Source organism: Vipera berus, assembly GCF_964194415.1.
Source record: "Vipera berus genome assembly, chromosome: 2".
NCBI classification, from domain to species: domain Eukaryota; kingdom Metazoa; phylum Chordata; class Lepidosauria; order Squamata; family Viperidae; genus Vipera; species Vipera berus.
In genome coordinates, this window is record NC_138203.1 from 18612136 (window position 1) to 18639903 (window position 27768).

General features: G+C 42.5%; 1 protein-coding gene across 1 annotated transcript; it reads right to left on the reverse strand.

The window, feature by feature from the left end:
• AGXT2 (alanine--glyoxylate aminotransferase 2) lies at positions 1-27768 on the reverse strand (the record flags this gene model as incomplete). Its single annotated transcript, XM_081321901.1, has 14 exons — positions 1-114; positions 1446-1544; positions 3606-3755; positions 5099-5187; positions 7885-8017; positions 9093-9185; positions 10276-10376; positions 11741-11834; positions 17460-17553; positions 19260-19354; positions 20674-20797; positions 23043-23227; positions 24068-24153; positions 27678-27768. 14 exons carry the CDS (start codon positions 27766-27768, stop codon positions 1-3), a joined length of 1548 nt encoding a protein of 515 aa, XP_081178027.1.

Genomic DNA, 27768 nt, shown 5'->3' on the forward strand with positions numbered 1-27768 from the left:
CTATTTTCCAGCTGTTGTTCTTTCCATATGTCTTATTAAGGCTTCGTGGAAGACGGCCACTGCGAAATCCGCATCTTCCTTAGTAATGCACATCGGAGGTTTAATTCTAAATGTCTTGGGGGAAGAACAAAAAAGAGGGAAAATATTATATAGAGAATATTTAATACTAGAGATGTTTTGGCAGTAGATGTAATCACAAAGCAACATGCTGTACAGACACTGCTTAAGGGGCAGAGAATGGGGATGGACCAAGCTAAAACAATTCCAGCCTACCACAAACTAAATTTATTGATCCATCTGTATGGTCCTGCTCTACAATTTATTTTGCAGCCATAACAAAAGGTAGATACGGCCAGTACCTTCTCATGTGATCATTTTATGGTGCTTGGCAACTAACCCGCATTTACAACATCATGTGGTCACTGTTTTTGCCAGAAGTTTCTGGTTTCCTCTAAAAAAAATGCCCGTTAGGACAATGGGATGCTTAGCAACCAGCGTGACTTAACGACAGTAATTCTGGGCTCAATTATGATTGTCAGTTGAGAACTATCTCTCTACTTCTCTCCCTGTGTTTTGTTTCATGCACAGGCTAATAAACCTGGAACAAGCAAGTTTGGAAACAAGCAGCAGATGCCAGCTATTTCATACATAGACAGTTGTATGTGTTCCTTTTTGACAGTAAAGCATTGCTTATAGCGGGGCTGGCTAATCTTTTTCTCCTTGGGGCTACAGTTTCCTTACTGAGGTCTGGATGGGGCATGATAATGACATGGTAATGTTAGTGGAGCTGTGTGCTTTTTACCATCCTAAATTACTTTGTGTCACCCATCATCCTGGCAATGTTCAGCCTTCTGAAATACATACAGAGGAATACTTACTGCCTGAGATGTACTCCTTGACTTATGACCACAGTTGAGCCCCAAATTTTCATTGCTAAGCAAGACAGTTGTTAAGTGAGTTGTGCTCCATTTTACGAACTTTCTTGCCACAGTTGTTAAGTGAATCACTGCATGTGTTAAGTTAGTAACATGGTTGTTCAGTGAATCTGGCTTCCCCCTTGACTTTGCTTGTCAGAGGGTCACAAAAAGAGGATCGCATGACCCCGTCATAAATGCGAGCCATTTGTCAAGACTGCAAATTTTGATCATGTGATCATGGGGATGCTGTAATGGTTGTAAGTGTGAAAAGCAGTCGTCACTTTTTTCTGTGCCATTGTAACTTTGAAACGTCACTAAATGAATGGCTGTAAGTCAAGGACTGTATTTTTTTCATATGCAAATGATTCTTCCTCAGCATGGGTCATCCTTCTACATCAGACATGTCAAACTCGCAACATCACGTGACGTCGCGCAACGTATCGGGACGGTTTTGCCATTGCTGGCAATGGGGTGGGCGCGGCTTCCGCATGAAGCACATCTTAATATGCTTCTCAAGGTTTATAATACCTGTAAATACATCCCTCCTTTGCCAATCAGCAACCCCATATCTTTGCAGTCTTCCCAAATCTCGTTCATCTCTTCAGTTGGAAGTGGCTGGCGAGTTTCCTAGGACGACAGATTAAACTTCAGTTTCCTGCCATTTTTTCATTTTTTTTAAAAAACAGGAAGACATGAAAGAATCAAACAACACATAGCCATTGATCCCAAAAAACAGCTTTCTTCTAAAACCTGTAAAATTGCAGTCTGACATACCCAACATTACAACATCTTGTGCTTTATTTATTGATTAATACTCTGCCATTAAGAACTCAAAATAGCTTTTGAATGTCTGCGAATGCACAAAGACTCACAACACAAAAATGCAGCAGGTAGAGCTTAATTTTTCAGTAATCGCCGTAGTGAGTTAGTGGTTTTTGCAAGAAGACTCTACAGGAAATCCTTGACACATGACTAATGGAACTTGCTCATTATGATCATCTGTCATAGCGGCTACAAAACAGGTTGATGGATTTCACTACCTTTTTTGTAGTGGTCATAAACTGGCCACCATGGTCATTAAGTGAACTAATGGAAATATGGGCCAGTTTTCAGCAAAAACACAGATACATGACTGCAGGATGCTGCAAAGGGCCATAGATTCAGCCATGTTGCTGAGCACCCATGCATTAGAAATTCGAACCTGGTTTTTTTGGGTCTGTCATAACTGAATGGTTGCTAAGTGACTGGTCAAAAATAAAGGACTACCTGTAATTTCAGTAATGCCACAGCAAAGTTGGACCTACAATCAAGATTCAATGTGTAGTTCTCTGCTCTGCTGTTGGTTTGGGTTTTTTTTGCACCATAGTTTTAGAGTTACACCATTAATATTCATTTCTGATTTTACTGATTCTATATTCTGCAGTAGAGATTCTATATTATGGGTATTTAGTAACTTTAGCATTACATATAGTTTTATATAATAGGATGCCAATTACATAGTTATAGCACTACAGTCCTCATGGATTTAATAACCCTAATTATATTAATAATCTTAATGTTACCATTATCTTTTCATATTTGTGCCAGCACCTTACAATTTAATTATTCTTATAGCATGTAAATTAGACTTGCAAAACAGGATGGTTTTAATTTTAGTGCTGAATATAAATTTTGATGATCAGTGACCAAAATATGATGAAAATGGTTCTTCTCTACTCAGCGTATCGTTCTGAGCATTAGAGTTCCAGAAATCTATCAATATTTTGCAGACAGTAGAGGAGGCCAATAAAAATGACACAAGGGCTTCAGAGCCTGTTCTAAATCTATGGGGATAGGGAGAAAGCAGTTTAACTCAGTGGGTTAGGACGCTGAGCTTGTCGATCAGAAGGTCGGCAGTTTGGCGGGTCAAATCCCGAGTGCCGCGTAACAGAGTGAGCGCCTGTTACTCGTCCCAGCTTCTGCCAACCTAGCAGTTCGAAAGCACGTAAAAATGCAAGTAGAAAAATAGGGACCACTACGGTGGGAAGGTAACAGCATTCCGTGCGCCTTTGGCATCTAGTCATGCCGGCCACATGACCACGGAGACGTCCTCAGACAAGCGCTGGCTCTTCGGCTTTGAAACAGAGATGAGCACCGGCCCCTAGAGTCGGAAACGACTAGCACGCATGTGCGGGGGAACCTTTACCTTTACCTTTTACTCAATCTTGGAAATTCCCAGACAATCATGCTATTTGGGGGAATTCTGGAAATTGAAGTCCACACATCTTACAGTTGCCAAGATTGGAAACATTGGTCTGGAACAAAGAACTGAGGGGAGACATGATACGATAGCTATGGTGAGATCATAAAGGGAAGCTACAAAGAAGATAGAAATTATTTGACCTGGCCCTAGAAATTAGGGGTAGAAATAGCAACCACAAATGTAAAATTCATCAGATTATAAAGGAAAATCCGCAGCATTTGTACAACAATGAATAGTGAACAATAGTGAACATTCCAGTTAGAATCCAAAGGTTATAGATTTTTCCCTGTGTTGTTGTTTTTTTTAAAAAATCCACCACCTCTCATGAGTGGTAAGTTGATTTTCCTGCACATTGCAGTGGGTTGGAGTAGATGAACCTTGTTGTCCTTTCCAACTCAATGCAAGTACCTTACAAGCACTGTAGGCCCACCGAGTGCAGTCCATACCTTATTCTTGACCATCTCTATCCCAATTAGAAGTCCTTTGCCACGAACATCTCCAATAATTTCAAACTTATCCCGCAGCTTTGCAAACTCTAAGAGCAAGTGAGTTCCAACCTCTTGGCAATTTTCCTGCAAGCCATCTTCTGCTATTGCCTAGACACACAAAAATGATAGAAGAAATTATCAAGCATTCTCAAATAGCATTGCTGGCACATTTAATTCTACAAGGGAGCTTAAAAACTAGACCGAAATAATATTAGCATGTCAATCAAATTCACTACGTGCCAATACATGAGAAAATTCTGCAGTATATTTGATTTAATACAATATTCAGGGGCTTTGGGGGAGGGGGCTCCACCATTAAAATAGTGGGTACAGCTGAGGCAATCAAAGTCCCGGCCCAATATATTTGCATGAAATGCTTGTGACCCATATTAAAAAGGGGGCAAAGCTTCAATCACCCAAAGTACTGGCCCCAATACTTTGCAAGTATTCCTGGCAATATGGAGAACATGTATTCTCTCAAGACTAACTTTCTTGCTGTCTATATGCAAAGTACAGTGGAAATTATACATGCTTTTTTTCCCCCCTCCCCATTCCACTGTGTTTGGTTCTCGGAAACTGTGCGAATCCCTGAAGTTTTCTTGACAAGGTTTTTCAGGAGGGCTTTGGCTTTTCCTCCTTCCCAGTGCCGAAAGAAAGAGACTGGCCCAAGGTGGTACTAGAACTCACTGTCTCCCAGTTTCTAGCCTGATGCCTTAGCCCAGGGGTGTCAAACTCAATTTCATTGAGGGCCGCATCAGCATTGCGGTTGCCCTCAGGGGGCCGGGTGGGTGTGGCCTGGGTGGGCGTGGCCTACTGGGTGGGCATGGCTAGAGTGCGTATGGCCTACTGGGTGGGCGTGGCCAGCTCTACATCATTCGCATCAAGGGTGCCTATGGGGGCCTGGGCAGGAGTGGGACAGATCTGAGGGTCTCTGGCAGAAGGAGGGTCTCTAGGCCAGAGCCAAGGCAGTGGGGGCCATTCCCTCACTGTTTCCAGGATGGCTTCGCGGGCCGCATGAAACCACTTCACGGGCCGGATCTGGCCCCCGGGCCTTGTGTTTGACATGTCTGCCTTAGCCACTTCAAATTGGTTCTCTACACAAGTGTAATATACCCATTAATTTCACTGGAATCTGCAACAGATGAATAATCCGCATTGAACTATCTGCATGGGAACCTCTCAATCCATAGTTTTGATGCTTATTACCTGAATGGCCTGTGCGTTTCCTGCATTTAAGCAGAGAAGGAAGTTATGTTTGAAAATAAAAAGGATCCCAGATTGTTTTGCTAGAAAGAGATAAAGAATCTCCAGCCAAATGCACTATAAATGTGCATGCATTAAGGCACAGCAAGCCATCATTTTGGGAACAAAAAAAATCCCTTTAAGGGGGTAAAATCAATTTTGTCAAAATTCATAACAACATGTAAAAACCAGTGAAAACATTTTCTTACATCCAGGACCGCAGATCCAACTGCACATGCCACAGGATTGCCTCCAAATGTGTTGAAATGGAGGTTCTCTGTCAAACTATGTGCAATTTCTAAAACCAAAATAAATTAGTATTAATAAATGAAGTTGTAAAGTCATTCATTAAAGAAATCAGCAGCCGGAAGTAACATTAAAAAGAGAGATCTATGTTTACAATGCAGGCAGACCTTGATTTACAGCATTTGTTTAGTGACTGAAGTTACAACAGCACTGAAACAGCACCTTCACAGCTGTCTTCCAGTAAGGAAAGTCAGGAGGGGAAATTGGATTTGCTTAACAACTATATGATTCACTTAACAACTGCAATGATTTGCTTAAGAGGTGTGACAAGAAAGGTCGTAAAATTGGATGCAATGAGGTTAACAACCTCTTCCTCTAGCAATGGAAATTCTGGTCCCAACTGTGCTTGTAAATTGACGATTAACTGTATTAACTGTTCCCATAGTGACTCAGCAGCTCTTTTGTGAACCTGTGCTCTCAATGTTCAGTGGATCAAACTGAAAGTAAGTCTGTATGTAGTCAAAGCCCTTTCCACCTAAAGTGATTTTTCTCTAAAGGTTTCTTTGGTTTACGCAAATACCAGATGCAGGTGCCCACAGTCTAATGCAAAGTCATTTGTTCACTAGGCTGAACTATGCATTTGAATTATTACTACGCTATTACTAGGCTGAACTATGCATTTGAATTGGATTTGTTTACACTGCAAAACCAGATTGTATTAAAAAGTAATTCATTTATTATATCCAGTCAAGGGCATCCAAAAACTACAATATCACATTATTTGACAATTAAGCTCTGCAATTCTACCAATTCAATTTTCATACCACAGTCCTGAGGGAACTGCAAAAACGAAGACTTAACAACTTCATGGTGATCAAAAGAATCTCATTCAGCCATATTGATCTAATCTCTGTATTTTAAACTTACGATTATTTATAAAACCTATGACTGTACCTGGCTCAAAAACAGTAACTGTGAGAGGGACCTTGGAGTCCTAGTGGATGATCACTTAAATATGAGCCAACAGTGTGCTACAGCAGCCAAAAAAAGCTAATATAATCCTTGGTTGTATAAAAGTGCAAAGAAGATCAACTAAGATGATTAAAGGCCTGGAGACAAAAACATATGAAGAATGGTTGCAGGATTTGGGTTTGGCTAGTCTAGAGAAAAAAAGGACTAGGGAGGGACATGATAGCAGAATTCCAGTATTTGAGAGGTTGCCACAAAGAGGAGAGGTGAACTTATTTTTTAAAGCACCAGAGGGCAGGACAAGAAACAACGGGTGGAAACTAATCAAGGAGAGAAGCAACCTGGAATTAAGGAGAAACTTCCTAACAGTGAGAATAATTAACCACTGGCATAGCTTGCCGTCAGATCTGGGGTTTTTAAGAAGAGACTGGATAGTCACTTGTCTACAATATTATAGTGTCTCCTGCTTGAGCAGGGATTTGGACTAGAAGACCTCAAAGGTCTTCCACCTCTATTCTGACTCCGAGATTCCTAGAAATATGACAATTTCATAGAATAGGGCTTTGGGTTTAGTTACTGTTGTCTGAGAGTGGAAAGGAAACTGATAGCTTCTTTAAAACATTTATTCTAATTTAAAATAGGCAGGTGAAACTTAATGGAAGAAAACTGTAAGATTATTTTGTGGGCCACCTGCTGTTAGCTGGAGATTACATCTTTTATGATAAAGTCATAGGGTAAACTTTAAAGAATAACACAATTATTTCATAAGCATTGATGAATCACAGTCTGGTTCACTCTATTAACAGAACATTGTAGTGACAGTATTTTTATGTGCCCTGTCAGAGACAAGGGAAGGAAAAAGGAAAGAATAAGAGGAGAGACAGAGAGAATAAGAATTAGAGTCCATGTCTGTTCATAAGTGCCTGCTTATGGCTTTTCTCTATGTCAGAATCCATTTATATCACATTTCATAAATGTATAGGTAGAATATTGTGCTTATTCTGGGGATTCTGCCATCTCTCCGAGGGGGGGGGGAGAGAGAGGATGGTTACTCAGATTGCAATAGGCTGTCTTCTAACACCAGGGAAGCTTTTGATCTGGCGGGGGACAGGGGGAGAGAGAGATCTGGATCGCATCTCTATTTACAACTGAAAAGAAAGAAAGCAATAACAATAAACACAAGGAGAGTTCCTTTCCCACAGAAAGGGCCTGACACCTAAGTAAATGATGGGAGCCTGACCAAATGGATGAGGGGAGGGGGTTGAAATGGGAATGTAACTCTGTTAGATCCCATCTTGTATTGCCACAATCGATCTCATCCTAGTAAACTTTTCCTTTTTGGACAAACTTGCATCCAAGAGTTCTTATTTCCTAAGATGTGGATTGAGGTGGGTCCTGACACTCTATACGAGATAAAAATTCTACTGGTCCAGCAAAATTTATCATGTGTGTTCTGAAATATGAGTGTACATGCTAAGGTCAAGGATAAAATCCAACCTAAACTCTTTTTCATAGCCATCCAGACCTCTGGGGAAATGATTGTTGAAGACTGTGGAATGGCATCCTGCCATTTTGAAGCAGGGAACAGTCATACGGAACATATGACATTGTTGGGGAAGAAACCCACCCCCCAAGTCCTCTCCAACCCAGGAAAACAACAGAGAATTACCTGACCCTTCTCCCATGTTGATGTGATTGCACCCCCTGTGTGGCATAACCTGCACCTCTGGACTCTGTGCTATTCACTCTGAAACCCACCAAGTGTGAAAGCAGTTCTCACCTGCTGTGGTCACAACTGCTGCCATGGGAAAGCCGTTACCAATTCCTTTGGCCATGGTAACTATGTCTGGAATGACATCGTGACCTTGAAATCCCCAGAAATGACTGCCCGTTCGACCAAATCCAGTCTGAACCTTCAGGGAACATAGAAAAGGTGCTTTAAAAAGGTTTAGCCATGGCTGACTGGAGAATTCTGGGGGTTGAAGTCCACAAATCTTAAAAGTTGCCAAGGTTGGACACCCGTGCTGTAGTTTCTCTATATAAGTAGCATCTATATTTTAAGGCTATTGTTTCCTGATAGGGAATTGTATATATTCCCTGTCAGGTTTTATGGAGATTCTCAATCATATTCCAGCTCATGGCTGTCCTAAAGGTGTTTCCCCCCCCCCCTCCAAAAGGCAACTGTACTTCTTTGTTTCCTTTTCTCTGAAAACATTTCGCTTCTCATTGAAGAAGCTTTTTCTTCTGAAGAAACGTTTTGGATGTGAAATGAAAAATTTTCAAAGAGAAAAACCCAAGAAAGTCCAGTTGCCTTTTGAAAAAAAGCACCTTTACGTCCACTATCAGATACGCTACATGCATGCCAGTACTTCATCAGCTGCTCTTACACAGAAGTGACTTCCAAACTGAAATCTGTGTATGGTGAAGTCCCTAGAGCAGGGGTAGGCAACCTTGGCTCTTTTATGACTTGTGGACTTCAAGTCCCAGAATTCCTGAGCCAGCATGGCTCAGCTTGGAAACCTCTCCCTTTCCCCTCAGCATGGCTGGCTCAGGAATTCTGGGAATTGAAGTCCACAAGTCATAAAGCGGCCTAGGCCTAGGCCAGGGGTAGGCTCTTTTATGACTTGTGGACTTCAACTCCCAGAATTCCTGAACCAGGGAGTTGAAGTCCACGAGTCATAAAAGAGCCAAGGTTGCCTATCCCTGCCTTAGAGAAAACACCACCCACTTCTCCCAAGTTCAGGATTCAGTTTAAATTTTGTTCTGTGTTTGCTTTCTATTTAATTTTTAGAAGACACTCCAACTGTCTTGCATGGAGGAGGAGGAGTTCCCTCAGGACAACTTGTTTTGTAAAGTCCTCCTCAAATGCTTTGTGGAGTCCCAATCCCAGTGACCCAGCCAATCTAACCACTCTGCCAATGAGATCTAAAATAGCTGTCCTTCTAGAAACGATGCACATAAAATCATGAATCACATTCAGATATTCACCTCATCTGCTATGCAGAGACCTCCCCTTTCACGCACCAACTGATAAGCCTCCTTTAGGAATCCTTTGGGAAACTGAACAGCTCCATTTACGCCCTGGAGAAAGCAGACAGACAGGATCAAAGGAAATATTGATCTTCCAAAGAAAATTCCACACAGAATTATAGAGCTGGAAGTAATCTTGGAGGTCTTCTGGATCACCCCCCCTGCTCAAGGTGGGAGTCCTATCCCACCCCAGTCAAATGGTTATCCAGTCTATTTCTGAAAACCTCCAGTGACGGAGCGCCCACAACTGAAGGGAAGCTACTCCATTGATTAATTGCTCTCATGTCAAAAAATTTCTCCTTACTTCTAAGTTGGATCTCTTTTTGACAAGCTTCCACGCGTTATTTCTTGTCCTGACTTCCAATGCTCAAGAGAATAAGCCAATCCCCTCTTCTTTGTGACAGCTCTTCAAGTACTGGAAGATAGCTATCTTGTCCCCCCTAATCTTTCTCTTCAATAAAGTAGACCAGGGGTAGGCAACCTCGGCTCTTTTATGACTCATGGACTTCAACTCCCAGAATTCCTGAGTCAGCTATGCTCACTCAGGAATTCTGGGAGTTGAAGTCCATGAGTCATAAAAGAGCCGAGGTTGCCTACCCCTGAACTAGACATATATCTAGTTCCCTCAACTGTTCATCATACAGTTTAGCCTTCAGGCCCTTTTACCATCTTTGTTGTTTTTCTCTGCACACTTTCCAGGCTCTTAACATCTTGTTTGTATCATGGTGACCAGAACTGGATGCAGTATTGCAATTGTGGTTTCACTAGTGTCCGGCATCATGTGAACACCATTTATACCTTGTGTAATTGCTGTAGTCCTACTGATGCACTTCCATGCACATGACATGGCACTGTTGAATTTATTTTCCTTTTAACCCATTACCTGTTTTACCTTTTCCTTGCTAGTGTGGGAAGCCCCCCACCCCACCCCAGAGAAGGAAATATTTTGAGGAATATTAAAAAGGCAGAATATTATATTTCCCCAAAGGATCTTAAAAGGCAGAAAAGCAGGCCCAGCATCTTAAACCACTGAGCCACTGTACTTCCTAAGAATCAAGCATAGTATGAACTAATCTGCATTGGAAAGAACAGTGAAAAGTTTTAGGTCCTTGCAGCCTGTTAAAAGAAACAAAATACGTACTTGAATTGGCTCAGCAATAAATGCAGCAACTTTGTTTGGAACACAAGTTTGGAGTGTGTCTTTGAATTGCGCAATGTACTGGTCGTTTGCATGGCAGGTTCCTGTATTGAAGGAGGTGAGGAGCAATACATTAATTATTTTAAGGCTGTTATTACAGCCCAGTTTATCATTTAAAATGCCAAAGGGCTTTTCCCCGGTTGACCCACTGTGATATGAAGTTCCCTCTGCTATATCCCTTTTTGGCTAAATAATTTAGGTAAGGATTGGAACAGAAGTGGGAGAAGTGGGAGGGGGGGGCAATCATGGGGAAAACAAATTTCATCCTAGTGAATTTCTGCTGAATAAGGATGGACAGCACCAACTCAGCATTAGGTGGGATTAGGGTGGAAGTTCGTTCTTCAAGATTGTGGGTTGGTTTCCAAACATTTCATTACCAGGCTAGGTAACATCTTCAGTGGAGTTTAGGGGAATGACAGTGTCAGTGTTTTTCTGACTATAAAGGCTTTGTGTGCTCAGCAGGTCTTGTGTTGGGTCAGGTGTGGGTGTATTGTGAGGGTCTTGTAATGGGTCTTGTGATGGGGAGGTCATGTCAGGTGAGGGTTACTGGGAAGTGAATGTCTGGTGAGGGTTACTGTGAGGTGAAGTTCTTGTTTGGGAGGATTTGTGTGGGTTGGTTTAGGTTTGTTGCTGTCACTGGTTGGTTGTGCAGTTGTTTTGAATTCTGAGGGGTTCATAGGCTGGTTGTAGGTCAATGTGTCTGCTGATGGAATTGCTTGGAATTGCTTCAATGAACTCACGTGCGTGTAGGGTGATAGTATGGCCAATGATTCTGATATTACTCCAATCAAATCCACTGAAGATGTTATCTAGCCTTGTAATGAAACATTCGGAAACCAACCCAGAGGCTCAGAGAACAAACCTCCAGCCTCATCCTACACCCAAGCCAGTAATGGGATTCAGCCAGTTCGCACCAGTTCAGCAGAACTGGTAGCTAATTTTTTGTTGCCCAGGCCCAGAATGGACTTCCAGAAGTGGCATCCATACAGAGAACCGGTTGTTCACATATTTGAATCCCACCACTGACCCAAGCTACAGATATTCACCACCATCGCAAAATTAGGAGGGATTGTATGATCGAGATCTGATTAAACAGATCCTGACACTTATAGATAGACCTCAACTTATGACTGTAATGAAGCCTAGAATTAGTTGTAAGTTGTACTGATTGTCAGGTGGACCATACCCGATTTTACACCCTTTGTTGTGGTGGCTGTAAAATGAATGAAGTGGTTAGTTACTAAGTGAACAGCGCAGATAAGCAAATCTATTGTCCCACAGTGGGCCTTTTTTTCCAGAAACCGGAAATAAATGCTGTTCCCAGCCAAAAAAAAAAGTTTTAAACTCTGCTCACATGATCATGGGATCCTGCCTGTGAAAATCAAGAGGGTTTTCCTTACTAACCAACCTGAGGAACAGGAGCACTTTCGAATGGTTTGCACCGGAGAATCACGGCAGTGGCTTCCTCCCCAAGGACCACGGAAAACATCAGGTAGCATTGTCTAAAGAAACAACACACCTAAAGATGTTCATTACTCCACCATGATATCCTTGAATATGCTAAATTTTTAAGAAGTGCATTCATGAAGAAAAGACAGAACTGAGATAGCAAAGAGAAATAAAGATGAGCCCTTACACTAGAGATCTCACCATTTATTCCTTGTTTATAAACCAGGTTTTCTCTAACATGAGAATCAGAAATGCCCACCTGGCCAACTTCAACCCTTGTTGGTATAGCCCAGGCCACAGGGGTAGGCAACCTTGGCTCTTTTATGACTCGTGGACTTCAACTCCCAGAATTCCTGAGCCAGCCATGCTGAGGGGAAAAGGGAGAGGTTTCCAAGCTGAGCCATGCTGGCTCAGGAATTCTGGGAGTTGAAGTCCACAGGTCATAAAAGAGCCTAGGTTGCCTACCCCTGGTATAGCCAAATGCATAACATCCATAAATCTATCAGAAGACAAATATATTATGGGATTTTACTACCTATCATTTCATTTTTATGGATGCTACTGGGGCTTAGCAGGATAGCAGGAAATATAATTATGCTTCTACTTGATTCTTATCTTTGTAATATGCTAGATTATTTTCTTTTTTCATTTAAGGAGTCTACTCTAGACTGTATAAGGGACGCGGTGGCTCAGTGGGTTAGGACGCTGAGCTTGTCGATCAGAAGGTCGGCAGTTTGGCGGGTCGAATCCCGAGTGCCGCGTAACAGAGTGAGCGCCTGTTACTCGTCCCAGCTTCTGCCAACCTAGCAGTTCGAACGCATGTAAAAATGCAAGTAGAAAAATAGGGACCACTACGGTGGGAAGGTAACAGCATTCCGTGCGCCTTTGGCGTCTAGTCATGCTGGTCACATGACCACGGAGACATCCTCGGACAAGCGCTGGCTCTTCGGCTTTGAAACGGTGATGAGCACCAGCCCCTAGAGTTGGAAACGACTAGCACGCATGTGCGGGGGAACCTTTACCTTTACCTTTACCTTACTCTAGACTGTAAAATTAGAGTAGGGAGTGGGTGAAGCTTATATAGCTTATATAGCTCCCAGATACCACACTGCAGACACAACTGCTACTGTTAAATAAAAGGATCAAAGTACATAATAAGAATTTTCAAATACTTTAAAATCTCAATCTTATAATATTTTATTAATTTTCCAATTTTATATTTTATTTAAAAAACATTGTGGTAGCTGGGTTAAACAATAATTCGATAACAAAATCTTTAGTACCAATCTCAAGTTACAACATCAAATATTTCTTCTCTTTTTCCCTTAACATTTACTGTCTCGTATTTAAGCTAATACAGTTCTTATTATATCAACTCAATAAAAACATCATTATTACATTTATCAATAAATTTTACCTTATATGTATCTTAATTATGTTTTACATTCAATCTTCATAAATAATCCATATCCTGTTATTAATTTTTCCCAATTTTTAGTTTCCCATCGATATTCCAATTTAAGCTTTAATATTTATAATTTTCAGGATTTAGGTATCCAAGATTTCCCTTATCTCAATTCATAACAGAATCTAATATCCAAAATACACATTTTATCTATTTGAATATAATCTTGTTCTATTTCCTAAAAGTTATCTATTTCCCACCATATTAAATCATTTACTTATTAATACAATATCCCCTTTAAAAAATCAAAATCATTATATATATTACCTGGCTTAATCAATAAATCAAACATATTCATAATAATTATTTTTTTTGTTTAGGTCTAATTTTTAAATATTACAGATAAAATCCTTATTTCCAACTAATTTCCAAATATTTTAAATCTAATGACCAGATTTCCCCTTATCTCAGCTTCTCCCTTTAACCCTCTCTAATTAATATGAAATCCCCTCTAATAAATCAAACCCCCAATTTTATTCAGCCTTATTCTGGCTTTCTTCCTTTGCCAACTAGGCTTTCATATCAGTGCTTTCAGATCGTCAAATAGATCTCCCTCTATTATTATATATGTTATTTGAAATAAAGGAGACCATTTAATTGCCATTTTTTGGAAGGACTAGCCCATTTATATTCATTAAGTTGTCTCCCTATTATTCCAATTCCCCATGATTGCCCTAATATGTTTATCTTCCATTCAATCTGTTCTTCTTTCTCAAATTTCTTCTGATTTATATAGAAAGTCTTTTCTATTTTCAGTATTGTCATTCCTTTTTCTGGATTTTCCATTAACTGTATTTGTTGGTCAATTGAGTCCTCTGTCTTAATAGTCTTCTGTGTTGTTAGTTGTTTGGTTGTAGTCAAAGTTTGGGTTTGTGTATCTAAGCTGGTGTCCTGATCTTTTATGTTAGGTCTTATTTTATCACAAGCTGAAAGAATGGTTTCATGTATTGCTTTCAACATGGAAAGGATCTTTTCCTGATCTTCATCCATCTTTTTCATGTGTTTATAGTCTTTATAGTAGAAATCGTTTGTCAAGCAAGATTTTATAGTCCAAGGTATTTCATCATCTCATATAGTAACCAATATTCCTCAAATAAAGAGATAGGAAGGCAATTCCCCACATATAACTCTGAAAGTCAGTAAAGGTTTACATTCACTATTCAAGTAGGCCTGTTATGCCGCCCAGCTGTTCTCTTACAGATGAGTTTCTCACAGGTGGTGCCAAGGTCAGAAGAGTCTTATCTAAGGTCTGGGCTTTGAGCCAAATCTCTTTTAGGAAATAACAAGTTGTAATTTGAAACTTTGCCACAAGATCTCAACGATGCCGCTTAAGATTTTTTTTTTTTTATTGAAAAGTTTTAAAAATACAGTTTTCCTTTAAAAAACCCCCTTCCCCCTCCCTCCTCCCCTCCCTACCTCCCCCCTTCCCCCCCTCCCCCCCTCCCTCCTCCCCCCCCACCTCCCCCTAACCCCCCTCCCCCCCCCGGACTTCCCAGAGCTAAATACAAGGTATATATATATAAAAAAGCAATCATAAACAACCATATACTAACAACTATAAATTCTAAAATCCATCACTCTCTAACTTATATAGGATCAAACAAAACTTAGCATTATTAAATATATATAGAAGACAAAAAATAAAAAAAGAAAAAAGAAAACGAAAGAAGACTTATTCAAATGCTAGATAAAACTTCTTGACCCTATACTTATTCTGGATAAACTCAATCCATTTTCTCCATTCCATAATATAATGTTCTTGCGAGTAATCTTTCAAATAGGCCGAAATCTTCGCCATCTCTGCCAAGTCGGAAACCTTTAAAATCCACTCTTGTATAGTCGGCAGTTCCTCTTTCTTCCAATATTGACCTATCAAAAGTCTTGCTGCCGTAACTAAATTCAACATCAACTTAGAGTCCACAACTGTAGCGTCAACAATTATTCCCAACAAAAAAAATTGCGGACAAAACTTTATCCTTCACATAATGATAAAATGGGCCCAAAACATTCAGGAAGTTATTACAATGGACACGTGGGAAAAGATCTGGGTGAGGAATGTAAAATTCACTCAAGCTCAAAGTTTAAGAGAGAACTTTTACAAAATGTTTTATAGATGGCATCTAGATCCTAAAAAGCTTGCAAGTATGTATCCGAATTATCAGCCTAAATGTTGGAGGTGTGGTGATGAAGAGGCAACATATTTTCACATATGGTGGACATGTAAAAAGGTCAAGGCTTTTTGGATAAAAGTCTGGTGGAATATGCAGAAGATTTTTAAACGCTTAAGATTTTTTAAGTCCAAAATTTTTATAATCCTTTTTCCAATTTTATTTCTTTTTTGTAGATAAAAGCAAAAGTCTCCAATAAAAATAGGAAAAATTTTGGGCCCAAAGTTTCAGGAACATATAAATCCAATTAAATTAAAGTTGTTCTGTTAGTGCTTTAATTCCCCTGGGTAGTCAGTTGCCACTATTCTTAGAGGGTTGGATAGAAATTCCCTTCCCTCTCTCCTCACAGGGGGAGAGATACTTCAGGCAGCTTTTACAGCAAAAGAAAGGGTAAAAAGAAGATCGGATCTCACCCAGTTTCATCCGCGTTGCTTTCGAAGTGCTTGGTGGTAAGTTTGACTTCGGCTGTCTGCAGCCTAGTGACGGGCCATATTACTATGGCCAGTCTTTCCTCTGCCGGTTTGGAGGATTGCCCTGGATCAAGCGGAAGGACTGCCATCCTCCCGCGATCAAGCGGGGTTCCCCTCCTTGCTCGTTGCCCCTACAGGGTGACTTTGACCCATTCCAGGGTCCCCCCGCGGAGCGAAACCGAACATGGAAAATGGAGCTCGCCTTCCAGCAGCTGCGGTGGCCGCGATGGCAAACCAGAAGTCGCCTCAAAAGATTTTATTTAAATTGAATTCCCCCACCTATAATCCTGGCTATATACACTTTTGCTTCTGGTCCCACTCATACTTTGCTTCTAATATGTCGCCTGAAAAATAGAGCCCATCTCTGATGCACAGCATCTGAAAATGTGGATAGTTTATGCAGGACATCTAATCGTGTTGATGGACCATGAAATGAAGCAGTTGACAATGGTAGCTGCTGTGTCTGGTTCATCCCCATTAGAGGTGGAGCCTTTAGACAAAACAACTTGGGATCACAAGACAAGATTGACTGAAGACATGAGCAGAAAGGAAGGTCAGCCTGTGCTAAGTAAACTGAGCCTGATGGAGATCCCTAATATTTCATCCAAGTCAGGTGAGAATTCTATTAAAGCATTTTCCTATGTTGTTGTTAGTTGCAAAGTCGTGTCCGACCCATCGCGACCCCATGGACAACGTTCCTCCAGGCCTTCCTGTCCTCTACCATCTTCTGGAGTCCATCTAAGCTCACACCTACTGCTTCAGTGACTCCATCCAGCCACCTCATTCTCTGTCGTCCCCTTCTTCTATTGCCCTCAATCTTTCCCAGCATTAGGCTCTTCTCCAGTGAGTCTTTCCTTCTCATTAGGTGGCCAAAGTATTTGAGTTTTAGCTTCAGGATCTGGCCTTCTAAAGAGCAGTAAGGGTTGATCTCCTCTAGGACTGACCAGTTTGATCGCCTTGCAGTCCAAGGGACTCGCATGAGTCTTCTCCAGCTATAGTTTGAACTATAGTTCAAAGGCTTCAATTCTTTGGCGCTCAGCCTTTCTTATGGTCCAACTTTTATAGCCATACATTGCAACTGGGAAGACCATAGCTTTGATTATATGCACTTTTGTTGGCAGGGTGATGTCTCTGCTTTTTAGTGTGCTGTCTACATTTGCCATGGCTTTCCTCCCCAGGAGCAAGCGTCTTTTAATTTCTTGGCTGCAGTCCCCATCTGCAGTGATCTTGGAGCCCAGGATCTTGGGCTCCAAGATTTTCCTATAGCCCTTTTTTAAGAGTACAAAATTTGATCTGATTCATGAATCAACAAAATGTTTGGCTCAATTTATTTCAAGCACAGCTATTTTGGTCAAACTGGCAATAGGAATAGACTGCCAAGTGACAAAATGATGCTTGCCTTTAGCATCAACCTGCATAACCTTTCTTGAAAACTGAACTCTTTTTTCATTCTTCATGAGTAAGAAGAAACACCAAAGCGGGTAAGATGCAATACCAGAAATACCAACACCAGTCAGGAACACATCCAACATGTCCCAAAACATGTCCTCCCCCAAAACAAAGCAAGATACTGACCGAGTGGCAGTTGGCTCCAGTGGCAACACTATGCTTGTACCTTCCAATGGCTGTGATGCCCATAACATACGTACTACCTCCATGGTAGCTCCCCCTGCAAAAAGAAAACCATTATATTTTCAACCCCAGGTGATTAATTTCTCTGCTAATCTTTTTATATATTTAGAATCTCAGAAGCTGTGTTAATTGCAGAATAAAAAATAATAATACATTTCCGAAACTCAAAAACTCAACTCTTGTTCATTGGAATATGTTTTTGTCAAGTCCCATGCTCTTAATGCTCTTTATTAAAACATTAGCACTCTGTCTTCTTGAGATTGTATTTAATGGTTTTCTTCTGCCAGTGGACAAGTGCAATTGGCATATCAAATAAAAGGCTCCAAATCAATCAAAGGATAGAGAACCTTCTAGAAGTGGATTAGAAGGGGATTTCAAGAACAGAATAAGGAAGGGAAGTTACTATTTCCCAGTAAAAATCTGTATCCCTAACAGTTTAGTTCATGAAAGTTTTCCTAATTCATTTTGAGTACCCAGTTTGAGGACCAGTTAGTTGAGTCAATCAAACTTCACGGGATTTGCTCTTCGTATTACAGACACTTTCTCAGTTTAGACTGTACCCATGTGTAGTGGCTTCTTTTCATATCTGTGATGATCAGATCATCATCAGTTCTTCTTAAACTTGAGTGGTCTAGAACACGGATTCCCAATTCAGCACTCATGGCTACCAGGCACCCATATATGTTGGCCCCAGCTTGCTAAAGCTGATGTAAATTACAGATGGTAATACCGCATTAGATTTTCTCAGATTTTGTATGAGAATATCATAAGGTTTACGTACAATATGGTTAAAATCATACAGAAGTATTGATCTCATACATTTTGGGACAGGTCAGGTATGGTTGCATGCCTTTATTCCAATATTGGTTGTAAGAAAAATATGAGTATTTGAACAGATATTTCATAAGGTTACTTCATATATTTCCTTATTATTAACTTGTGTTATTAGAGTACATATTTTGAATTACTGAGAAGTGGCTCTGTGGCTTAAAGACAGTGGAGAAGATCTGTGGTTCGAGTCCTAGAACATGATGGGGTGAGCTCCCTTCACTTGCCTCAGCTTCCATCAACCTAGCAGTTCAAAAGCATGTTGTATGGAAGTAGATAAATAATTACTATTTCAGTGGGAAAAACAAGGCACTTCATGCAGAGAATCCAACTGGTGCCGGACCTGCCGGAACACGAAGCAACTTCAGCGGAGGGAAAAAGCCCCAGATGAAACTGAAGACCGCCATTACTACTACTCTGTGTAAACATTGTGGTCTTCTGGCTAAGGGTACCATCACCATATGCTAAATACATAAATTTAAATTATTAACCCATGATCTGTCTAGTCCAGAGGTAGGCAATCTTGGCTCTTTTATGACTCGTGGACTTACTCCCAGAATTCCTGAGCCAGCCATGCTGAGGGGAAAGGGAGAGTTTCCAAGCTGAGCCATGCTGGCTCAGGAATTCTGGGAGTTGAAGTCCACGAGTCATAAAAGAGCCAAGGTTGCCTACCCCTGGTCTAGTATAAGAATGGCCAGCTAGTAAAAAATAATGCAGAATCAAATAACATTTAATGTTAATGATATTTAGAAAAAGATTTATAGCAGCTCCAGAGAAGATTTTGATCAGAAGGTTGCAGGACAGAAATTCTTTGGCATGAATGTCTGCAAGCCATTTATGGGAGATCTGCTAATTCTTAGAGAGAACACAGCAGCCACTGAAGAGAACAAATCTCAATGCACAGAACAGAATTACCTCAAACAAATGACATCATTGTTGCGGGTGAAAAGTCTTGCTATTAACACTGCCAGGTCATTGGCTTCAGTACCACTATTAGTCAGATAAGCTACCTATGACAAAGATCGTGATGGAAATACATGGTTAGAGAAGAGACTGAGGCTGCCAGATATCTAAATTCATGCATAATTACCAATCCGACCTAGGCAATGCTAAGTTATTGTACAGGTAGTCCTCAACTTATGATTACAATTGAGCCCAAAATATCTGTTGCTAAGCAAGACAGTTGTTAAGTGAGTTTTGTCCCAATTCAGGACTTTTCTTGCCCCAGCTGTTAAGTGAGCTACTGAAGCTGTTAAGTTTTAGTAATGTCGTAGAGCAAATCAAGCTTCCCAGTAATTTTGCTTGTTAGAAGGCCACAAAACATGATCACATGACCCTGCAATCATCTTACATAGGAGCCAGAGGCCAAGCGCCTGAATTTTGACCAGGTGACCCTGGGAATGCTGCAACGATTGTAAGTGTGAAAAAACAGTCACGTCACTTTTTTCTGCACTATTGTAACTTTGAACGGTCAGTAAATGAATGGTTGTAAGTCAAGGACTATCTTGCAAAATATATTTTGCATGGTTGGTAGTGGCTTGTTCTCTGAGCTTGCAGTTTAGCTTCTGAAAGTTTTGTCACCAGACCAGATGACATCCTCAGTGGGAGTTCGGTTGAAGCGTCTTCTCCGCTTTTACTGATCTCATGTGGTCGTGTGGTGGGTGAGTCGTGTGATCAGCTGGTCATGTCATGTGACATGCCATGTGACTAGCTGGTCATTATGTGTGAAGGTCCAGAACAAAAATATTGGCCATGCCACCACATTCATGTGCATGGCCACATGACATGCACATGAATTCATTGAAGCCTGGTATTCAACCAACGGATCTTTCAACAAACATGTTGACTTGAAGCCAGCCTAACGAACCCATAAGGAGCCGTATCAATCAATCAGTCAACCACCACTTCTTTACTTGGTGATCTTCACACATTATGACCAGCCAGGCACACGGCATGTCACACGGCATGGCCAGCTGGTCACACGACCTGCCAGCCGCATGAGATCAATAAAAGTGGAGAAGAACTGAAATAAGACACTTCAAACAAAGTCCTAATACAGATCTCACCTAACTTGGTGATGAAATGTTTGGAAGCTAAACGGCAAGTCAATAGAACAAACTAACAACGTCTACCACCTGAGTTACAAGTATTTTCTATCATTTCTAATATATTTTGCATTTTCCATGGCTCCAACTCTCCAATTGTCACCATAAGTTATCCAATTTCGATATTAGGGCCCAGTTCCTTTTCCCTCTACATAAATGACTCTTACAACATGCATCCAGCCCAACCCTCTGAAGCAGTCCTGAAGATGCCCAACTTGACACACCTTTAACGAGCCGGGAAGCAGTGCAGTCAGCTTCTTTGAATATTCTTGGATTCCTGGATGCAAGTAGATGTTGCTCGTGTGTCCCAGGCGGCCAAGCTGTTTCTGAGCTTCTGAAGTTACCTCCCTGGATACATTATTTTTTTTAAAAAAAAAATGGCACTTTGTTTCCAATCTAATTTGTGGCAATATTGGTCCTTAATTAGGAGGCTAAGATTTGAAGAAACATCTCTCCTGGCAAGTCTTGGCTTGGAGATTACGGTCTGGGGGATGATGGTAAGGAAGCTCCTCGTCGTCCCATAACTGGGGAAAAACCCATTAGGGACTTCATTCTGGTGCTGTGGCTTTGAATCCTCTTCCCCCAGAGGCCAAGTTTGGCTAATTCCTGCAGTTCCTGCTTTTTGATGACTGACCTTCCATTCTTACATTTGGGACCTAGCATCTGAAAACAGTTTCCCCTTGATACCTTAAGTGTCTATGTGTCAGTCTTATTCTAAACACTCTATGGCTGAACTGAAGATATAATTTGAGTTACATAAAAGTCCATGTATGAATCAGCGTGTGGTTGTGTAGGTAGGAAGGAAGGTTTCTGAGAATGAAAGATATGGAAAGCTTGAGGGAATGGAGCTCGTGTAAACAAAACTAAATTAAAGTTCCTTCTCTTTTTCCTCCTGCCTTTAATTGATTTTGCCTACTACTTCTGCGTTTCTTTCTGTGCCTTGCATAAAGTTGTTTGCCCAAAAGGAAAGAGCTTGGTGGATAAATTAAAAGAAATGTATGTATATGATTTTACTGTTTTACTTTGCTTTTATCCTGAAATGTCACCAGTCACAATATTTTTTTTAAAGTAGTGGACAGGCTGTATTTAAAATAATAGTAACAGGGAAGTGTCATGGCCCCATTGGATCCCGGTTCAGAGGAGGAGGAGGAGGAGAAGGAGGAAGAAGAAGAGGAAGAGTTGGAACTGGGTCCGTCCAATGGGGATGGCATGTCTCTCTTGGCCTGTTAGGAGAGGCCAGGGGGTGAGGATGATGCTGTCCCAAACCCTTCAGGCATTGGGGGAGGTGATCGACCGGACAGAGACCTGCCTGCCCTCACAGGGGAGGATCAACTGCTGACAGGCCATGGTGTTGAGAGACAGTAGATCCCCTCTGATGAGGAACAGCTGCCTCCCCCACTCAATCCAAGGGCACAGAGAGTGGAATACAGGCAAGCTCAGGGGTAGGCAACCTCGGCTCTTTTATGACTCATGGACTTCAACTCCCAGAATTCCTGAGTCAGCATAGCTGACTCAGGAATTCTGGGAGTTGAAGTCCATGAGTCATAAAAGAGCCGAGGTTGCCTACCCCTGGGCAAGCTCAAAGGAGGCCTCTAGGTTGCTGGGGAGAAGGTTGTCCCACCCCTCCCCATGAGGAAACACCTGGCATGGGTTGACTTAAGCAGAAGCCAGGAGAGTCTGTCTTTGTCAGGAACATTTTTTTTGCTTTGGCTTACGCTCCTCCGGCTTTGGAAAAACTCAGCTTTGACTCTTGTTTCTGCCCATGCCTTGCCTTTACCTTGCGGACTTGCTTTACTTTGTGAATTTGCCTTTGGCCTTGTGGACTTGCCTGACCCTGTGGAATTGCCTTGCCCTTTGGATTTCCTCTCTGCCTTTATGAATTGGTTTTGTTTGTTGATTAGCTTTTGTTTGTGGGACTGAGGGTGGCTGCCTTCAAAGAAGTGTGGGGTGCCGCCTGACCAGCCATTGTAGGGCCATTTGTCACAGCAGCTAACAGGGCAATAAAGGACTCCATCCATACCTGCTTCTGCCTAGGTGACCTGGGTCATAACAGTGAACTAAGATGCTGCAGCATTTAAAGAAATGGAAACAAACTTAAGTCCCTAGAAAATAAGACATTATAGAAACACTTTCAGAAGCACATCTTTAAACAAGTAAAAAGATCACCATGGGTATTTCTCTGCCCATACGTCCAATTCAATAAGGATTATGCCTGTTCAAAATAGCTGTGATGTCAGAGATGTCTATGGAGATTCTCCATCATCCAGGTCATGATTGTCCCAAAGGTGTTTATTTCCAAAAGGCAACTGGACTTTCTTGGGGTTTGTTTTTTTTCTTGGAAACATTTTCTTTCAAAAAGAAAAACTAAAGAAGCTTCTTGGATGACAAGCAAAATGTTTTCAAGAAAAAAACCAAGAAAGTTCAATTGCCTTTGGGAAGAAGCACCTTTGGGATGATGTCAGAAAAGCTAAGCCAATAGCAACAACGGAAAAAAAAATGTTTCCTGGGTTTTGCAAATGGCAACACTGTGAATGGAATTCAGTCATGCTAGCTAGTCCATGCATATAAGCTTGGGTGTTGAAAGCTTACTTACGGATGGCAGTGACCCACACTGACAGTAGCGATTCCAGCAAAGAGATCAAGGTATCTTCGTCCTTCAAAGTCAAACAGCCACTGCATGTGTCCTTGATGGATCAGGAGTGGCCTCTTATAACAAGTTAACTGGGATGGGAAGACGTTGTCTTGGCGGATCTTCAGCATTTCTTCATAAGTGTGGGACTACCGCAAAACATAAAAAAAATTATATGCGTGGTGAATGTCAGCGCAACATCAGATCAAACAAAGACCAAGCGGCTGCATTCAAACAACATGCTAAGATTATTTAATTTTAACCTTAAGTTTTCTTTCTTTCCTTTTTAGTGGCTATACCTGATGTGTGAACCCAGTCCAGAAGAAGAGGAATTATTCTTCCTTTCTGTTCTGAATCTGTCAGTCTGCACGGATGGTTTTGAGTTTTAAGTCTTCTTTTTAGGACAGACATGGATAAATTAAAATGCCTCCAGAAGAAAACATGTTGGCTAGGGAATTCTGGGAGCTGAAGTCCTCTCGTCTTAAAGTTGCCAAGGTTAAGAAACACTGGTCTAGCCTGATGAACACTAAGTGGCAGGGATTGTTTAGAATTTCTGGCAGGAATTCTCCCATCGATTCTGCAAGATGCCACAGATGGGACCGAAGATCTGCTAGTTTTCACACGTGCTCAACTCCTGACCTAAAGCCTTATCCAAGTTTCTGTAGGACAATAGCAGCAGCAATAGCACTTAAAGACTTATATACCGCCCCATAGTCTCTGAGCAGTTTACAAAATCAGCCTATTGCCCCCAACAATCTAGATCCTCATTTTACCGACCTCGGAAGGATGGAAGGTGGAGACAACCTTGAGGCCATCAGGATCGAACTCAAGGGTGACGGCAGAGTCAGCCTGCAATACTGCAGTCTAATCACTGCGCCAGCAGGGCTGAATCACTGTGGACATTTGTTTGGTTTGATTCACTGCATTTAGTTCCCATTAGTATCAACGATACCAATAATCCGTAATAACCAAGACTAGCATATGCTTACATCATACTTCTCAGGTACAAAGTCACATGGAGGCATTTTTGGTTGGAGACAGGAATTGTTTTTCAGCTCTTGATACTGATGCACCTCTAACAAAAAGAAATGCAGATCAATACACTTTTCAAAGCCCATCACAACAGCCATCTATCCGGAATGCAATTTAATTCCACAGCGAATCATTTTCACCTTTTAAACATTGCCTATAATGGATGAAATGTCATCTCAAACTTTATGAATGAATTTGAAATTGCACCTCATGGGCCAGGAGGGGACACTGGAAAGAGTTCTTATACTAATCTGAACTCTGGGTTTTTCCGAGTACAGACAAAAGAGGTCCTGGAGTTAAATCCACCTCTTTTCTTCAGGAACAATTTTCGTATCATGTGCTTAGTGGGGTTTCATTTGACATCATCTGTGCCCTCCTCCCACCTTCCAAATGAATTGGATGACAATTTCCATCATCCTCACCAGCATGAATATTCTGTTCCTTGCAAGTCAGAAAGAGTGGGAATTATAGCATGTCTGCCATGTCTAGACAGCATATTAAGAGGCAAATTGTACCTATTGACACAAAGCTGCTCTCATTCTGCTTCATTAATATATACAGAATTCTTGATCCCCCAAAGTCTAATTCTGTTTTAAACTCTGGCTGTTCTAAGAAAGTGAAAAAGCATTATGGAAAAAAGCAAAAGTCAACTAACATTTGCTGTGCAAAGAAAACCACACCAGCCTGTCCATATAAGACATACCAGCCATCCAAGGGGTCTTGATTTCACTCACATACAAGTTAGCTAAAAAGAGGTAAAAGCATCCCGGAAGAGAGATGCAGAAGAGCAACTGCACCAGTTAGCTTCCCCAGATTGTTTTCTGACCCTTCTGATACCATACATCATCTTGTTCATTTCCCAAGGAAGGACAAAGACAACCAGATTCCAATCTTGGTCTAAGCCAGGGCTGCTCAAACTTGGCCACTTTAAGACTTGTGGACTTCAACTCCCAGAATTCCCCAGCTGGCTGGGGAATTCTGGGAGTTGAAGTCCACAAGTCTTAAAGTGGCCAAGTTTGAGCAGCCCTGGTCTAAGCTTTCAAGGCTGGTATCTGTTGGACAGTTTTGGCTTCAGGGCTTAGTGACCTCTGTGTAGAGAACAGATTTCCTGATATTTCAGTGGGAGACACCAGCCCTTACCAACGAGCACCAATCAGAAACCAGCTTGGGTAAAGACCAGGGCTTTTTTTCTCATAGAATGCTCAGAACGGAGTTCCGGCACCTTTTTTGGATGGAACCTTGTAGGTTAGTCAAGGCGGGTTGTATGACATGTGTGAGTTCCGGCACCTTTTTCTTTTACAAAAAAAGCACTGGTAAAGACCAATCAAAAGTCAGGTCACCTAACTATAAAGACCGCAGCCCACTCCCTTCCATTGCCTGTGGTCTGCGTGGTAAGACTTCTTTCTTTCTGCAGAGGCCAATTGCTGGCAAAACGTCAGGCAGCCTGCTCTCCAGAGTAGACCTTGGTCAGTAAATCCTGAAGTCCAACGCGGCCAGCAGATTCCAGGATTCATTCAAGTAAAAGAAGGTAATAGTTTGGGCCGTTCTTCTTCCTCCCAACTGCAGGTCAACGAGTTTAGGAAGCTCACGTAACAGCTGACGTCAGCCCCACCCGTTTGGAGGTTGAAGTCCAAGGTGTAGCCCAAGGGAGGACCACTGCATACACCCACAAGTGACGCCAATGGGGAAATCCCTGGGAGGGGCAGCTAGCATCATTTGGCCCGCGGCTGCTTTTTTTGCTAGTAGACCGTCCAAGGGCTGGAGAGACCAGCTTTGGCTCCAACGATGCCGGCAGCCTGTCTCCCCTCCGAGAATGGGGGCAGGTGGCTTAAAAGCAGGGGTGGTCTGCCTAGTCCAGGGGAGATCGAGCACTTTGGCTTGCTCAAAGCCATCTCTCGCAAAAGGGTCAATCGTGCGACCAGCAACAGCGGCTCGAGATGGCTTTCCCCTCCAGCCACGAGTTGAACGCATTCTTACGACCCAGCCGCCGGCCTGGCTCGCTCCCCTCCCGCGACCGGTCTTCTCATCTCCCCCGTCCAGCTCTTATCACCCCATCCAGGGTCTGCTCGCTCATGGGGATGCGCTTCCGCAGTGGCTCACTAGCTTTGACTTCGATCAACCTCTTTCTCCCCCCTCCCCCCCTCCCCCCCCAAGCCGGTGCCGTCCAGTTGTGTGGAGTCTCAAACTCCGCAACAATCCCCAGTCACCAGGGCTGCCAATGATAGTAGCGGGGGGGGGGAAAGAGGGGGACGGACTACAAGAAGACGAAGGATAAACTTCCCCCATCATCTCCAGCGTGGACTGGGGTTATAAGCGAGGTCAGTTTTTTTCAAACTTGGCAACTTGAATTTGAATTTTGAATTTTATTGAATTTATATACCGCCCTTTCCCGCAGGACTCAGGACTCCCGTAGGACTTGAAGATGGGGTGGACTTCAATTCCCGGAATTCCTCACCCAGCATGAAGTCCGCTCATCTTCAAGTTGCCAAGTTTGAAAACCACTGACATAAACGCACCGGGTTGAGTTAGGTCAGTGGCTTTCGAGTGAATCCACTCTTTTCCCACGGTCCTCAGTAAGGGAGCGGGGGATCCAAGCCTCACCCACTCGCCAATTCCCGAGTCTCTCGCCACTCTTGGGTACTTGGAAGGGAAATCCTGCATTTTCCCCCGTTACTGGATCTAATCTCCTGCTCTTTCACGGGGGCGAAAGATCGAGTCCCCTGTATCGGGGGCGACACTGAATTGCACCCTATAGTATTGATTTCCGAGAGAACACGTGAAGGCTCGGACACCAACCCCATCCTACGACAGCGAGCCAATTAGGAGAAGCGCAACGCGGAGTGGGATAATTTTGCCCGTGCGGGATTCCCAAATCACCAGCGCAAAGTCGCGCGTGCGTTCTCGCTTTCAGACGACACTCCCGACTCGGGCAGAACGCAGGAAGAAGCTGTGGATGCTTTCGCCCCTTCTCATTCCTGGCTCCTCCTGCAGCCTCCGCCAGGTCTTTCACCCACATTATATGCAGTACCGTGTATATATACACCTGTTGTATATACCTATACCTGTTGTATATACCTATGCATGATGTATATTGCATATACTTAATATTTCCTAGGGTTTATACATCGGGAGGGAGGGAAGGAAGGAAGAATGCGTTGTCTAACGCAGCGTTTCCCAACCTTAGGAACTTGAAGATGCGTGGACTTCAACTCCCAGAATTCCCCAGCCAGCATAGCTGGCTGGGGAATTCTGGGAGTTGAAGTCCACGCATCTTCAAGTTCCTAAGGTTGGGAAACGCTGGTCTAACGGGTTGCGGTTTCCAGTTGCGACCGCATTTCCAGAAAGTGGTTTTGTGGCTTCTGTATGAATGAAAGGGGAGTGGATCGAGACTACACCCGCCCCTTTGGGGCTGTGGGACACTCATCCTGCTCGTTGCAACTGCGGGACAAATGCACCCTGAACATGCTCAGAGGCACGGCGGTCACCATCCCCGTGGAAAGGCTGATACGCGCCGAGCAAAGGAGAGCCACCGAAAGAGCGTCTCCCTTCCCGGCTGCCTCCACTTACCTCTCTCCGGGAGGGCCCGCGCCGTGGAAGCCCGGTTCCCGGCCAAGAGCCGAGGCCTGCGGGCGAGGAGGAGCCGCGCTGAGCTAGCCAT